Here is a 16,904-nt window from a genome sequence, read left to right on the forward strand (position 1 = left end):
CTGTATTAGTAAACTAAATTATCAACCAATTTTCCCTCTTCTATATATCCACACTATGTATATTGGTTAGGGATATCTTTGCTTATCCAGGCAGATTTTAGACAGAGATATTGTTCTTTCTTCTGATATAGATCTAACCATTTTAATGCCTAATAAATTAACAGACATCGTCTACTTTATTATTTGATTAGCGGCTCTACTTTTAGAGGCATATTAGTAAGGGAGGATCATTTTATGGGCGATTTATCGTGGGAGGGTGGTGGTACACTCCCCAGAAAATAGTTATAAACCTGCTCAGGACTTATGAGAAGTTGCACTGAAAATGAGAAAAGTATCGGATCAGCAGTTAGTGAGCTCCTTCGGTACAAACATACAGATTTTTTTTCTTCATTATAAGGATTACCATAACGTCTAAAAAATTGTATATGTAAAGTAAAGCTACGCTGAGAAAAGTCCTTTTTTGCGGTTTTTCAACCAAAGTGAAATTAGTAAAATTACTAAAACCACATACAAAATAGTTTAGTACATTCAAGACTATGATGGTTGTATAGAGTTTTAAATATATACAGTTAGAATGTGTAACAAAATAAGCATATTTCTTTTTGTTTTCAATTTTCTTAATATTAATAGTAAAAATTCAAAATGTATGGAAAATTATCTATCAAGGTAAAACAATATTTATTATATCATATTATTGCCATTTTTCTGTTGTTTAGGCCCAAAGGCCCGTTCCAAACACCCCTTTGCTTCATATTTACAAAATTTTATGTTTGATTTTTTTCTAGTTTTTTACTTATATTTTGTTTATTATTTTGTTTTAATCTTGCTATTGAATTAATTGTTCTTATTTAAACAATACACTTTGATTTTGATTGACCTTGTTATCTTAAAGATTTTTTTTGGCTTTCAATAAAAGCTAGTAATTTTTTAAAATTTTAGCAAGAAGGGAAGCTTGAGGTCAGAAATAAAGAGATATCTTCAAAAACCTATACAAGATGAAGAATTTTCAATTTTAAATATTTTAGAGGAAATAGGTAGGAGTAAAATTATTGTGTTTTGATTGGACCTACGGACTTTCTTGTAGAGTTGCTAACGTGCCCAACTGTTACAGGAATCATCATGCCACTTTATCAATCGATGGGACATTTATAAACTACCTAAATTAAGTATAAGAACTATCCGTTACATGAGAACGTATGAACCAACCCTATTTATAAGAAAGCTTTGTGTTTAAAATTACGAATAAAATAATAAAATGTAAGACAATTAACCAGTAATTATAAGCAGGGCTTGGCAGCCGCGACTAAGCATCAAATTTAAACCCGTTAAACTTTAAATTTTTTGGAAGAGTGATTGTCATATTTGGGTCAGGTTTAGACTTCCATCTAATTTTTCATATTATAAAAAGGTTGATTTCTCTAAGCCTTACAGGCGGCTGCCGAGCCCTTATTTTAAGAATTTTTTTCAGGAAGTGAAAATTCACCATGCATAACAACAGAAGACATAAAAATGCAACAAAACAACGAAAAATCTTGTAAAATTATGGTAACTTTTTCATTGTTGATTAAAGCGAAGTTTTCCTATAAATAGGGTCAGTCCGTCCGTAACGGTTAGGTAACTACATATATATTAGCTATTTTCGTTAATTTAGACATGTCAATATTGCCCTAACGGTTTCAAACTTTGCATGGTGATTAGGTATGATTCAGAAAGCGTAGCCACTTTGTAATAGTTTCAGATTTTTGCTTTTTTAGATATTGTCATCCTTGTTTTTGTGTAATTTTTATGAACCCCAACGGTGCAAAATCTACTGTAACATATATTATTTTTTAAACATTGATGATATTATAAGGCACTTTAGAACAAGCTTAGGCACAATTTAATAAAAGGACGACAACATCTATTTTAGAAGCGAAACACATAAATTAATGAATGGCAATACGGGCAAAATGATGTTAGATGGAGAATTAAAAATAAACACTAATGTATGTTTTAATATCTTTATTTTGTAAGCGTGACATCCAGACCGACGAACCAAGTTGATTATATACTGGATTGGTATAGTGAATCTTTACATTTCAACCGTCTTTCTGGAAAAGTAGTCGAGTTAACATTAGGGATTGACGGACGAATAAACAGACATATTGAAATAAAAAAAATTAATGGAACAAAAGTTTTGCTTAATTCATCCGGGTACATGGCAGATTTACCACTAGCAAAAATACAGTGATAATACTGTCATAAACACAGTTTTACTGTCAAATTCACACCTGCATTTTTAGGGGGTATGACAAAAATACAGTTATTGCACTGTCATATTCACAGTTTTGCTGTCAATTATACACCTACATATTGACAGAAATACATCCATTTAATTTATGATTCATCAATTATACACCTACAAATTGAAAAAAATACATCTATTAAATTTATACTAAATTATCCATTATATTTGATAATTTAATTATATCATAATGGCCGATATGATTTTTGTAATGTACCATTCCACTTTCAAAAGAGGCGAAACATACAGCGTATTCATAAACATTGATTTCCTTTATTAAATCAACATAATAGTATTGTATATAATAGTTATTGTTTTCAATTTTACATAAAATTTTTATAATTATACATATCTTATGCATTTTTACAACTAACATAATATAAAAATAGTAATGATTTCTATTATTTCAATATCGAAAGAGTAAACCACCATTCCAGTTTCGCCTCTCTTAAAAGTGGAATGGTACATTACAAAAACCGTATCGGCCTTAATGGTATCATTACCAAGAGAGGCAAAAATGCAATGGTAGATTACAAAATTCATTTCGGCCTTGATATCATTACCACGTATCACTGACATAAATTAATAATCAATATCTCATATTCTTCAAAGACATGGGGCATTTTGTATCAGAAAAAAACATTCAATAGTTTTCAACAAATTATGCCTTAAAAACCTGTTTTGCCAAAGTGCCTAATTTTTTAAGATTAATGGACTCTGACCAATTTAAAGGGTGTGCAAAACTTTTAATTTTTTAATTTTTAAAATTCAAATTGCGCGGCTAGTTTTAATTGTAGAACAATATTATGCATATCGTTGGAATTGTCATAGATTCTTTTTTTGGATATATAAGAACCATTCCTATGCAACGTGTAATTTACAAGCAACGTGGTAAAATGTTCCGACCGAATTAAAACTGAAATATTAAATCTTTCTCACATTTTTCAACCTAGCTCGCAAAATAGCACAAATATGATAAAATTATACATGCATTTCCATAAACTAGAGTTTATGATGATTTTAAGGGTACGCATAAAATTTTTCTACTATTAAGAAAAGCCGTGCAATTTGAAATTTAAAAACGTGCGAACTTTTAAACATTCCTATAAATTGGTCATAGTCCATTAATCTTTAAAAATTAGGCACTTTGGAAAAACTTTTTTATGGCATACTTTGTTGAAAACGATTCAATGTTTTTTACCGATACAAAATGCCCAACATTAATTAAGAAAATAATATATTGATTATTAATTTATGTCAATGGTAAATGGGTTAAATTAAGCAATACTTTTGTTCCATTAAATAAAAACACCCTGCAGTAAATTATTGAATATTCATAACAAACATTTTCTATGTGCATTGGTGTGGTTTTAGGCCATTTGCCAGCACACAAACCCCAATTATAAAGCTAATGTTCTTAAGATGATTTTAGGATGAAAAATGTGCAAGTATCCTGATTGATTTTAATAATGGCAGACTTGGAAATTTAATGAGGTAACATTTATAACAATAACATATTCTTGTTCAAGCATAGCAACTGTAATATTGATAAAAAGATGTTTTTGTTTGTAGTTCCTATGCGAGTGTTGTATCATTGTCAGCCAAAATTAATCTTCAACCAGCTTTTACTTACAGGTTAGAATAGTTTATTTTTTATCTTAAACTTGCATGAATGAAAATAATTCTACTACTTTATATAATAGGATTTATAGCTGGGTTTTGTTTTATTGTTGCTTAAATTTTTTTAGACTAATATCAAAGTTACAGAAAGTTTTTAGTATGCCACATCATCTGAAGTCAGTGGGTAAGTGTTGTTGATGTCTTTAAGTGCAAGGACGTCTTTTAAAAAAGAATTACTGTCCAGCCCCGACTGTCTATCGAATTAGAATTTAGGCTTTCAAAATTATGTAGGTATAATTGTTTAACTTTTTTTATAGTAATGTAGCTGGAGACATGCTTAATCAGATAATATGATGGCCCTTTCCTCGTATGCCAGTCCAAATTGTCGGGTATAGTCCGCAACATCTCTTAAGGGTGTTTCTTCGTATTTTCACAGAAGCTTTTTTCCATTCTCTAGCCCCTGATGGGGGCTCTAACCCTTCGGGGCATATTGCCTAACCATGGGGGGCAATCACCTAACCAAATATAACCTAACCTAAAATCACCTATTAATAGCCAATTAGAAAATACGAGGAAACCCCCTTATGAGTCGTTGGCGTTGCCACGAGAGGGATTAAACCCAATTCTCAATTTTGAATACAATTAAATGATACTGATATTTCCCACCCATTGCCTAATCCCTGCAGTGCCAAAATAAAAATTTTCCAATGTAACCTAACTTAACCTTACCCCATCCCTCTCATTTATGATCTTTCTTATACGTATTAGTGCCTAAAGGTACTTTTTAAAAGCGAAGCTTTTCTATAATTAGGGTCGGTCCGTCCGTCCGTCGGTCCGTACGTCCGTCCGTAACGGATAGCTTTTTTCGTTAATTTAGGCATGTTAGAATTGTCCTATCGATTTCAAATTTTGCATGGTGATTCCTTTAGCAGTTAGGTACGATTTAGAAAGCGTAGCAACTCTATAATCATTACCAAAATGTCCGTACGTCCATTTTAAACATGATGATTTTTTTACTTTTTTAACATCAAATTTTTATGTGATCTAATTATCCGATTGATCTGATTTTTGGTATATTGATTCCTGGGACAACAAAGTATAATGTAATAAACGAAGCAACTCTATAATCAAGTCCTAAAAATGTAAGTATGTCCATAAACATTATCCTGTATCAAGCAGTTTTTTAACAAATTTACTCACAATTTTGCTTTGACTCTTATACATTTATATTAGGATTATTCAGTTCTGAAACTATACAAGTGTTAACGTCCGTTTGTCCTACCGTTTCAGTGCTTCGCTTTTATGGATGTTGTCATCCTTGTTTTGTGACGCTGCCAGCCAATGAGTTATTTTTTTTATAATATTTGTTTTGTTTAGAGGAAATCTATTGTAATATTTGCGGTAAAAACTTAATACCTTTAGGTAATATTTTTAGTAGCGAAGCTAATATGTAACTCACCATGTTCGTTCGTCGGTTTGCCCGTAAATTTAAACCACCTCAATTGTAATTGATTAATAGCTTATTTAAAAAAATCACACAAATTTTAGGCATTTCATACAAGGAGAACCATATAGGTTTAGCAGGAAGCGAGACCCTTCGATACAAAAGAAGCTCACAAACAGTCAGACAGACTATTAGACATCCTGTTACTTTTATATAAGGAAACTTTTGCAAAGTAATATTCTTGTTTTTTTTTAGAGAAGTATTTAACTGAACCCCATTCATACACTCATGGTTATGTTGTGTATACGCCTGCATATCCTAACTATCTTCATTTATATAAATCAGGTATCGTTTATTAATCCATCACTTTTCTGAATATTTGAAGGATATGGAATAAGCTGAAAGTATCCTAAATGCTCCAGTGAATTAAATCTAAGAATAATGTTGCCTAAAACCATACTGGAAACTATGTAAAGCGCTCAAAAAATGGAGAACTCGATCGGTTCAGTTTTCACTGGAATTTTAAATCCTTACTACATCATATAATAGGGCAAATAGTTCGTTTCTTAAACAATATTAGTTTGTAAATATAAACATAGATATATTGTTAAATCTAGTATTTTTAGATCTAGACAAATTTAAGCAGACATTCAAACTAAAGCCAAGAATCCAAAAGTTAGGAGCTACAGTAATCCAATGGGCGAGACTAAAAAAAGACGCTAAGAAAGTTGTTTGTGTACATAACAGGTATTATATATCTAATGACTCGTTTATTAGGAAATTGGCTGGAAATATATAGATCTGAAGTGGGTTCTTAAAAAATCAGGCATCGCTGAATAGGGTATACTAAGCAGGTTACAAAATTTTTTTGCACTAATGCACGAATTGCATTAAAACTTGAATTTAGTGAACTGCATACTTTTTTCTGTTCAATAGTTTAAACTACATCTATAGGACATATATTTGAAAGAATGTTAATTTTCTACAAGGTAGTTTTAAAAATATCAAGACTTGAAAATCATATTTTTTTGATATATTCAACCTAAATGGCTGTCCTGTTTTCATAAACACAGCAAGCATGATGATTATTTTGGTGGTGCCTAATTGATTGCTATTTATTGTAATACAAAATTATATATGTTATATTGTATTCTCATAACTTATGCTTGCAATCAGACTAATTAAATGCAATCCTTTTATCAATAAAATTAAAGATATACCCTAAAAGTGTTCTAAAATCATAGAAGAGTTATTAACATAATATTTATTTAATTATGTAGATATTTTGTATGATTTTAGAGGATTTTTTACAAAAAAAAACAATTTTGGTCATCTGGCTACCATAGTCGATTCAGCGATCCTAATTTTTTAAAAAGAATCCACCTATGTTGAGAATCAGTTTCTTTTTTACAAATAACTTTTGACATGTTTGCACACTTCGGATGCTAATGTAAACTGTTTATGCATATTAATGAAGATAAGAGAGGACAGACAGAAACGAAAACTTATAGAGTAGCATCGCTGCTAATAATATTTATTTTTAGGTTGGGTGATTATCCATCCCATTTGAAAGCTTATGGGGGCAAACGAGTAGATATGGAATATTTTGCAGAAGCTATTACAAGAATGAAACAGCAACATGACAGCGCAGCCTTCCTGGTTGTTAGTGATGATATTGAAGCCAGCAGGTTAAACATTATCATAGAATAACTATCATGGCTCGGCAGCCGCGCTCAGCCGCCTTTAGGCCTTTGGGAAATCAACCCTTTACAACAACAAAAAACAGATGGAAGTCTATATTCAAAATTTTTTTAGGTATCCAAAGAACTGGTTTAAATTTGAAGCTTAATCGCTTCAGACTATATTTTTCAAAGCTTAGTAGTGATAGATTGCAATATTGTTTAACATGTAAAGAAGTAGCCTCATACTAGTTGCTTTTCTCTTATCCCCTCTAGGTGAGCGCGAGGGTAAAACCGTATAAAACCAGCCAAAGACATTTATATAGCCAGAAAAGTAAACAAATAAGGACAGTAAACAATTAGTTAGAATAAAAATAAATGAATTTTAAAGAAAAATTTACTTATTTGCATTTATTTTTATTCTAACTTGGTCACTTCAAATACGAAAATGCCGTGATACTGTTTATTGTCGCGGCATTACTTCTCTTATAGACCTAAAGAAACTATTTTCTCGTATTTATTCGAATCCGGTGGATAGGAACCGGTTCTCATCCATACGAAAAAACTATGTCTAGCATCGTATTATATCCAGCTTTTTACGAATATAAAAATGAACAGGGCTAAAAAAAACTGGTTTTAATCTTATAATTGTACACTCTATATCCGCGAAAAACTGCTTATAATACGATGCGAGAAATAACTATTAAATCCCACCTCTGAATTCTGAAATACATATTTTTTATTGTTCAGAGAAATGTTTGCTGAAGACGACATTTTATTCAGTCCTGCTACATACTTAGGTATCTTTATAACATAGACAGGTCTGAGGTCAGAATCTAAATTATTTCTTTCTGCATTGACAAAACTAGTTTTGAACCGGTAAGAAAAAGAAACTCTAGTCTGCTTTGACAAAAATTGCATATAAAATTAAAAGTTCGCCATTTGATTATTTGTTGTTATATTTTTTTTATTTGCTTGTTAGAGGATTATTGTGTATCAAACGAATTAACTATTGTTATATAAAAAACTATTTGGGAATAGTCCCTTTCGTGGCAACGCTCCTTAAGGGGCGATTCGTCGTATTTTTAAAATGGCTTTTGATAGGTTATTTTAGGTTATATTGGTTTAGATGATTGCCCCACAGGGTTAGGCAATTGGCCCCGCAGGATTAGAGCCCACCGCAGGGGCTAAAAACAGGAGAAAAGCTACTGTAAAATAAACGAAGAAACGCCCCTTAAGGAGCGTTGCCATGAAAGGGACTATACCCAACTATTTTAATAGATACTAAACAATTATCTTATTTCAGCCAAGAATACAGATAACATAGATCCTGAGCTAATGAAGATTATCAACAATGAAATAGATATAAAAACTGAAGAATTAGATGCAACAGCCATTGATTTCTCTATCCTTGCTCAATGTGAGGCAAATATCAATACTTATGGTAAGAATAACCCGAGACTGTGGCTCAACACATTCTTCGGAGAGGTGAAAGGTTCAAATCTTGGCCGGACACCGCGCCATAACTACAGGGGTTAAAAACAGTTCTTCTTCTGCTATGTAATGTGCGCCACATAAATAGTAAGTGTAGGGGAGGGATGCCTTGGCCCATAATTAGGCACAACTCATTACCATGCACAGTTAGGACTTCTCAGACAATTGTTGTGCAATCAAAGGGTTGGTTTTCTGTTAGATATTAATCAACCTAATATCTTTGGGTGTTTCATTACAAGTGTATGATGCTCTGGATTCTCTATATGATTACCTAAAAATCGAAGGAGAATCCCGCCCTTTGAGGTAAGGTATGGTAAGAATGCATCTTACACTGAGTTAATATGGATGAATATGACCCGTGCTTTTACATGAAGCATTTCTGGACCACATGACTGTAAAAAAAGCTGTTATTCTGTCAACAAGGAATTTTAATGCTTTATGTCGACTTTATGCCGCATATAAAGGCAGCATACAAATTATTACTTTCTTCTTATCTATAAAAAAAAATTATCAATGTCGGGTCTTAGCGATGGATAGGTTTTAAAAAAAGGCCAAAAAAAAGCGTTTTTGAAAAATTGATATTATTACTTAAAAATAAAGAATCCAAATAAAATATTTGTATCAAATGTACGAAATATTTCAAATAACAATATTGTGAATCCAATAATGTTTATAGGAACTTTTGGAATGTGGGGAGCTTTGCTATCACAAGGTCAGTTAAAACTTAACAAGGTCGTCTAAGGGGGGGGGGGGCGTGTTTAACCCATCCGACCCACCCCCCCCCCCCTCCAAAAAATAATTAAAGTAGAAAGATTGAACGAACTTGCACTAAGAGAAAGAATTTAGAGACATGAAGATTAAACTGGTCAATTCCAGGGAACAAAAGGGATAAGACAATGGCTGGTAAATTGATTTACATCCTCAATGATAATACACAAAATAACCCCATCTCTAGATTACAATTAGTGGTTAAAACATTTGAATACTCAACTTAATAAACCAACAAATCAAATTTCTTTTTAAGTCCCCAAAATTGTTAAGCCCACGTATAAGAAAATGTTATCATTCAAGCTTGGGGACTATAGTGTAATAAACAGCCCAATGTCCTCTCCCTCCCTTGGTCAATTCAGATTAAAAAGAAAACCACATAAACCCAACCACTGTAACGAGAAGTGAAAAATGATTTTTTTTGCTCCTGTTGAAAATACAATAATGTAATTTTTTTCTAATTTAATTTTTGCGTGATAAATGTGATTTACACCCCTACTTTTTAAAATAGATGGCTGATTTTTTAGAAAGGCGTTTTTAAGAATATAGAGAACTTACTTAGTCACTTTGTTTGTTTGACTTTTCTATTGATATTTTAGAATTGTTATTAATATCTGTGCTTCGCTATTTATGAATGTTTAATTAAATGTTTTGAAAGGTCCAGCTATATATCCTGATAATTTCTACAAGAACCCACCTCCTGATCATCAAGAAATAAGGTAAATCGTATCCAATTTTTAAAGTAGTAATGCTTTGCTGGTCAAAAGATCTTTAAAACAACTGAACCGATTGGGTTCTCCATTTTTAAAAAAGCTTAAGGTCTTGCTATTTTCTAACTTTTACAATATTTGAGTAATATATTTCATAATTATGTATTGACATACGAGGTTATAGAGTAGCTAAGGTACTTAATATATCATTTCAGAAATTGGAAATTAAAAACTTTTTTTTTCAGAGAGGCGAGCATATCTAAGTGGACTTTTGTAGATGTTGATAAATTTTAAAATTATGTTCAAATTTTGTTATCCTTATACTAAATGTTGTGTTTGTGTTTGTCTGTTTGTGTGTCTGTACCGAAGGATCTCGCTAACCGCTGAACCGATCAGGTTCTCCTTAACAGGGTAAATTCTCATATGTCCCGGGAAGGTTTATAACTATTTTGGGGGAGGGTACTACCCAGGGGCGTCCAAGCTTTTTATTTTGGGGGGGGGTAAAATGGCGCGCGAAGCGCGCCGCAAATTTTTTTTACCCCCCCCCCAAATTTTTACCTCGGGGGTAAAATTTGCTTAGGGGGGGTAATAACCCCCCCTGAAATCTGTTGGCAGGGGTAAATTTAGTTTACCCACCCCAAAATTTACCCCCGGGGTAAAATTTTTGGGGGGGGATAATTTAAATTTTATTAAATATGTAGTAATAAAAATGCGCGCGAAGCGCGCAAAAATTTTTTTTATTAGAGATTTTTTATTTTGGGGAGGGGTATTTACCCCCCAAAAATTGTTTGGGGGGGGGTAAATACCCTCTCCTACATGGTTGGGGGTGCCTACGGCACCCCCAGGGTAGGGGTAAATTTTAAATGGGGGGGGGGGTAATCGCCCAATTACCCCCCCCCCCCCTTGGACGTCTATGGTACTACCACCCTCCAAAGATAAATCGCCCCTAGAAAACCCCCCCCCCCCAAAAAAAAAAAAAAAAATTCTTAATTTTTATAACTGAAAATTTTTTTTTTACTCTTTCTTTTCAAATCTAAAATAATAAATTGGGTTATTAAATTCGACTCTCCCCTCTTAAAGTTATTTGGAATTTAAAAAGAAAAGTTCCCTTCGTGTTAATTTGTTTTGTCATAAATTTTTTTATAAATGGGAGCATGGGATGGCCACAAGGTAAAGCACAGAAGTTGGCTGTTTCCCTAAAAGTGTGTGTGCGAATGGGGCGTTTGTCCATATTTAGGTATGGAGACCGCTCTTCTATGAGTACTACTAAAACCTAATTTTAATGCAATACACATAGACATTCTCATCGTCGGTTCGCTTATTTAGAATGCTTAACCCTCTATTCCCACAAGTATAATACGAATTTGGTTGAGCTGGTGGAAGCTCAACAAAAGACCCACGCGAAGTATTATGTTGCTTTAACCTAAGAATAAATGGTTGGTTTTGATATTCGATCGGAATCATATAAGTATATTGAGTATTAAGGAAGGAAAATGTTTTTATAAAGTGTATTTATATCACAAGTGCATAAGTTAAGTATGGAAATATTTACAGGATAAGTGTTAAAATTATAAGTAGAGTAGGACAGAAATGTGCCCTAAGTCCCAAGCAGTGAATTGTGCTAAGTGTTAGATTTCTAACATAAGGCCTGAGCTCAATTCATGCTAAGTACTAAGGGGCCTAAATTTAAACTACAATGCATGCCAAACAACTAAGTCATTACCTTTTAAAGCCAGAAAGAGAAGTTGATGGTAGGAGAGTTAGTAAATAACTGAATAAATTCAAGAGGTACATGCTATAACATTAGCTCTGGACCAGGATTTTAGTGTTTGTCTGTGCAATTAAATATCTGTGTGTTAATATGTGACGTAAATCAGGCATAGTTGTAGGCATACATATATGTACTGGTTGTTTATATGATTACATTAACTATAAACATAATATCTTTAATAAACATATACTATTAGCAAATCACATACAGATTACCATGAATAGGCTTTCGTTACCCATATATGGTGTCATATAGGTAGAGACAGGCCTATGAATGCATAAATTGATACAAATAATGCCTTGGGCCTAGCTAAAGTAATTGTGTCTTGCCCCTGAGTGCTACTAGTTAATTGCAGGGCACGTGTCAATCAAAGGTTCATAATATGATCTATATAGTGTTGATTTTATATCAAGCATAGATAGATAGTTGTGGATGCGAAGCATTTCTGTAAAAGTCTCATATGTACGTTCAAAGAAGTTGAAAATTGAGGATCGCATCTCCAATGGGGGTAAGTTGTTAAAAAAGAAAAAAGAGAAAAAGAAAAAGTTTAGTAGTCCCAGTATATAGGCATATATAATAAACTATAAATGTATTCCAAGCTAAGTTAAATACGCTTTCCATTAAGAAAGTATGATTTGCGTATCTTCATAGCTGGGTATACAAGATGATAAACCTCCCAAATAGAATACATTCTTTTCTTGAGGGGTTTAGTTTTATCTAACTTTGTCACATCAATAAATGTTTTTGCTTTGGTTGTTCTGGATAGTTCAGCTTCTTCTGATGATGAACTAGGTGGTGAAGTGCTCTCGTTCGAAGTGTAGGTTGAGGTTGGGGGTGAGGTAGATATGTAGCCAAGGGCGTCCACTTGTGCTACCTCGTTTCCATTCTCGTCCAAGGTGATTGAGTGATTTTCCAGGTCATAGTAGAGTTGGTTGAGGTCATCGGTAGAGAGGGATAGTGTGCTGCTGGAGCTGGTGTCACTATCGGTCTCCACTCTACTATCTTCTCTGGTATTCAGGGCTGAATTTAACAAGAAATTCCTGATGGTGATGGACAGGTTCTCTGAGAATCCATCATACTCAGGTGTGGTGATGATGTTGTTGTTCTCGTCTATTGTGTCAAGGTGTTGACAGGAACACAACCGCAATCCGTCCAAGGTAGGGTGGTGGTAGGGCTCCAATACTCCATGAACATCTAGGTTATCTCCAGGCTGGTCCATGGTAGATCCTAAAAAGAGTTAGTGCGCGTGCTCCAACCGGTTCCTTGGGGTATCCTGGCTATGGTAATCTAAACAAAAGAAGTTTTAATAATCTTTTATTAATCCTTTTATCCCTGGGATATTCTAGAAATTCTTTCGTTACAGATAGACCTATAATGGATTGGTTAGTTATATCTATTTCTGTTAAATATAACTGTTTCCTGAATATAAACAATATTTTATATAAAAATGTATAAGTACAATTAGTATTTACATATCGTATTATTTTCTTTGGTTACATTACTCGTATATATGTAAAAATATAAGATTTTACTAACAAAAGTTGGTAACCCTTTGTTTGTATATTTTGTATATGTACATATGGTTTATACCATTGTTGGTATTAGCTGTATTTATGTTATTTCTAACATGAATAAATTTTAATCATTTTAAAGACTAATATCTTACATTACGTCGCTATTAAGTGTACCTTTTAAACTTAATATCTATAAAATATATCGTTTGACGTCCGTAATTAAATTTTACGTAACAATAAGTTGTCAACCCTTTGTTTATGTTTGGGCGGTCAAAAGTGATAGGGGTTGGATTTGAGCGAGGTTATAAAAAGCTGGCGGCCCAGTAATTATGCTCATTTATATAATAATTGTCTTTGCGAGCGGAGCTTGCGTTCGAGTGTTTAATTTTACCGCTAAATTCCAAGAGAATTTATATAAAAGTGATAAAATATAGTAACCCGTTTGTTTTATATGAATGTTTTTATGTTATAGATTGTTGATGTGCTCATTATTGCATTCGTTAGCCATTATTTAAGACCCAAGAATCTTATTTTTCTTCGTCGATAAGACCTTTATCACTGTATTTTTAAACGAAAGTGGGTTTGAAGCAATATGGGTACATCTTCAATATATGACAATTTTGTTCTATATAATATTTGTAGTTTTGATAGGACATATCTGAGTCAGCAAGTAAATTGACGTACCTTGTTTTGTTTACGTTTTCCGTCTGCAAAAGTTAAATTCGTTCATCGTAAACAAAACTTATAATGACACAGATATATTCCATCATTCTACTCGTTTTAACTTTTGATTACAGCGTTCCCTTTGTATAATCAAAACTTATTTGAGTCCTGATTCAAATCTTCTAAAACAATTTTACTATAGGTTTTAAAATAAGATTTTCTTTTTACTTAATTCAATTATAATGACGTTAATTGATAGATTATTTACGTTACGAGTAACTCAACCATATTATATAAAAAAAATGGTCGCTTACAAAAATTATATTTAGCTAGCTTTATCTAAAGTGTTTTTAAAACATCATTGAAGATATTCAGATTTAGCTAGTACATAAGTTTTTAATTGCTTGATACATCATAATGAATATGTTTTTGATAGCTCAGCGATAGCTATTTTTAAGCGTTGAATCATGTAAAATTAATTACATATTCTTTAACTTAATTGAATCTAATAAAACAAAGTTTTAATGTTTGAATAGCTTAACGATAGCTATTTTCAAGCGTTGAATCATGTAAAATTAATTACATATTCTTTAACTTAAAGAATTTTACTGTTAGATGATAAATCAAAGTTTAATGGTTAGGAGGTTCAACCATAGTTGCTTGAAATACAAAAGAATTCGTGTGTACAGTCTTTTTCATAAAATTAACTTTACTATATTGCCTTTCAGAATCACTAGTCCTCTATTTTAAATTTACATTCGCTCATAATGTATGTGCCTGACAGCCTGGACGCGCATCAGAATATTAAGGAAAGATTCGAGGAATCAATGAGGGCGGCTGCGGCCACTCTTGCCAATTCCTCGTTTCTTGAAAACTCCTTAGACGACTCGAGTTCAGTGTACAGCGACCAGTCTGGGATGCCAAGCCTTGCTGATGTCGATGACTATGGGGGCACAAGTACTGTAGAGTCCGAAAGGGATCAAGGGGAGATGTTCGGCAACGAGCATCTCTCACTGATGCTTAGTAGAACGATACAAATCATCTGGTCTCTCCTCAATTCGGTGATGCAGAACTCCTGCGGTGACATTGGTGACGATGTTGCCGGAGGTGATTCTGGGTCTGCCGAGTTGGGGAGAGACCAGAAGACGAGTCTGGACACCTTCAACATGGATGGCTTAATTAACATGTTGTTGGGTTTTGGCTTGTTTTCATGTGCTCTTATAGTGGTCTTCTTCGGCGCTGTAGGGCTTGAGACTCTTACACGTATTGACAACACCTCAGACAGGTCGCTGGCTCGCTGGATAAGAGATGTATGTACGCGCCTCCGAAACATAGGCGTCAGGACCATTGAGCTTCTCCACTGCAGTAACAGGACCAACAGGACTAGAGCTGGGGCTATGTCGCCAACTGCGGAGCCGTCGGACACCATGTATGAAGCCGCGTCCTCTGAGATTGATGATATTCTGTCGGATACACAGGTGAGTTTTCTTCTGTTGTATATTTCTTTTTTTTTTTGTTTTGTATAATTTTTTTTTCTTCTAGCCACCCGATTTGTCTAATAAAGCATCATGTTGGGGCAGGGTTGTTCTGTCCTATTCTCACTTCCTCAACGTTGACTTTCGGCTCTTCCATATATATCGCTCACCGTTTGTCGTCGTTTTATGTCGCCGGAGAAATCCGCTCGGTTACCGCAATTAAGTTGAGATACCAGTTAACATTTACTAAAATCTTAAGTAGCAACCTAATATTATTTCCCTCTGGGAAAGTTAAGAGTTTGCTCGTGCCGTACGTTTCTCCTTGGGGTTTAAATGTTAGATCAAGACTTTAATGTTTTCCTTTTGTTTTAGGCTCCCTCTGCTAGTCCATCGACTCCAGCAGAAGTGAGGTCCAGAATTGGCCTGTTTGCTGTACACTGTTTGTCTGCCACTGAGGATCGGATTACTGGAAGAAGTGTGCCTGTGGGCTTGGAAACCTCGACGGGAAGTCCTGGCTTCCGTCCGTTGATTGTTGATCAAACAGAGCGTTTACATGTAAGTATCCATGCTTTAGTTTTCTATTAATTTTCAGAAAGAGGCTGCATATTTGTACACGTATCTAGAGGTATTTGCAACTAAAATTCTTTTATTGGTAGAATATTAATCTTAAAATGTATGGTTGCATAAGCATTTTTGAACCGATCTAAGATTTTAATTCTAGTATAAAGTGGGTTGAATTGCTACCTAATCATATAGCTTTACAGGATTTTAGGCATTCTCATTTCCTGATTTTCCTAGACTCATTGTTGGTATTGCGATTAAACTAATAAGATTTATTATATTTTAGGCGACCAACTCAGTCAATCTGGAGGAACACTATACAAACATGCTAAGGTTTAGCCCACCCAATTCTGGAGGGTCTGCAGAAGGATCCAGCTATAGTTCATCCCTATGCTTGAGTCGAATTGATTCCCCATCTGCAGCGGACCTTTCAGCGGTAAGTTTGCTACATTCGTTTAATATTATTAGTCGCCAGAACTACGTGACATGAGGTAAAGAAGTTGGTGACTTTAGCTATGCGTATTTACAATAAGTTATTTTAATCATGGTGCTATTTCCGTTCCATTGGTTAGCATCATGACTTTAGCAGAATTAATAAAAATTTTCTAAAAGTATCAAGGCTGCTCAATTATCTATATGGGTAGACATTATTATATTTCTCCCTGATTATTTGTTAAGATTTTCTATTTTCACTAATATTTACTTCCCTATTTTAGGAAGCGGAGAATACCCTTCCTCTGGTGAACGTGTTCGAGATCGATATACCATCCAGCCAGTTCGGTTCCATGGGTAGTGAGATTCGGTTCCCATTGCCAGAGAGAGTGGTTGGAGGTTTAGAGCGGCTGCGTCTTACAGTCGAGACTCCCACCCCATCTCTTCCACCAGAGACTGCCTCAGAGACTGCTAGCCTGACCTCAATTG

General features: G+C 33.8%; 1 protein-coding gene across 1 annotated transcript; it reads left to right on the top strand.

The window, feature by feature from the left end:
* Positions 1–503: 503 nt before the first annotated feature.
* Positions 504–10,466, top strand: LOC145319955 (galactoside alpha-(1,2)-fucosyltransferase 2-like). The gene is made up of 15 exons (XM_080162354.1): positions 504–666; positions 940–1,034; positions 1,469–1,545; positions 3,717–3,778; positions 3,857–3,919; positions 4,033–4,088; positions 5,282–5,326; positions 5,604–5,693; positions 5,975–6,095; positions 6,893–7,036; positions 7,778–7,827; positions 8,334–8,471; positions 9,198–9,233; positions 9,948–10,008; positions 10,245–10,466. The coding sequence occupies exons 1-15, from the start codon at positions 575–577 to the stop codon at positions 10,291–10,293; spliced, it is 1,179 nt and encodes a 392-aa protein (XP_080018480.1). The 5' UTR covers positions 504–574; the 3' UTR covers positions 10,294–10,466.
* Positions 10,467–16,904: the final 6,438 nt, after the last annotated feature.

Source organism: Acartia tonsa, chromosome 5, assembly GCF_053477335.1.
Source record: "Acartia tonsa isolate MP-2025a chromosome 5, ASM5347733v1, whole genome shotgun sequence".
In the NCBI taxonomy this organism is placed as follows: domain Eukaryota; kingdom Metazoa; phylum Arthropoda; class Copepoda; order Calanoida; family Acartiidae; genus Acartia; species Acartia tonsa.

Coding starts and splice junctions, on each gene's coding strand:
- LOC145319955 (XM_080162354.1), top strand. CDS start 575: ATGTGTAACAAAATAAGCATATTTCTTTTTGTTTTCAATTTTCTTAAT. Junction 1,035..1,468: donor AAATATTTTAGAGGAAATAG/GTAGGAGTAAAA, acceptor AATTTTTTTCAG/GAAGTGAAAATTCACCATGC. Junction 1,546..3,716: donor AAAAATCTTGTAAAATTATG/GTAACTTTTTCA, acceptor AGATGATTTTAG/GATGAAAAATGTGCAAGTAT.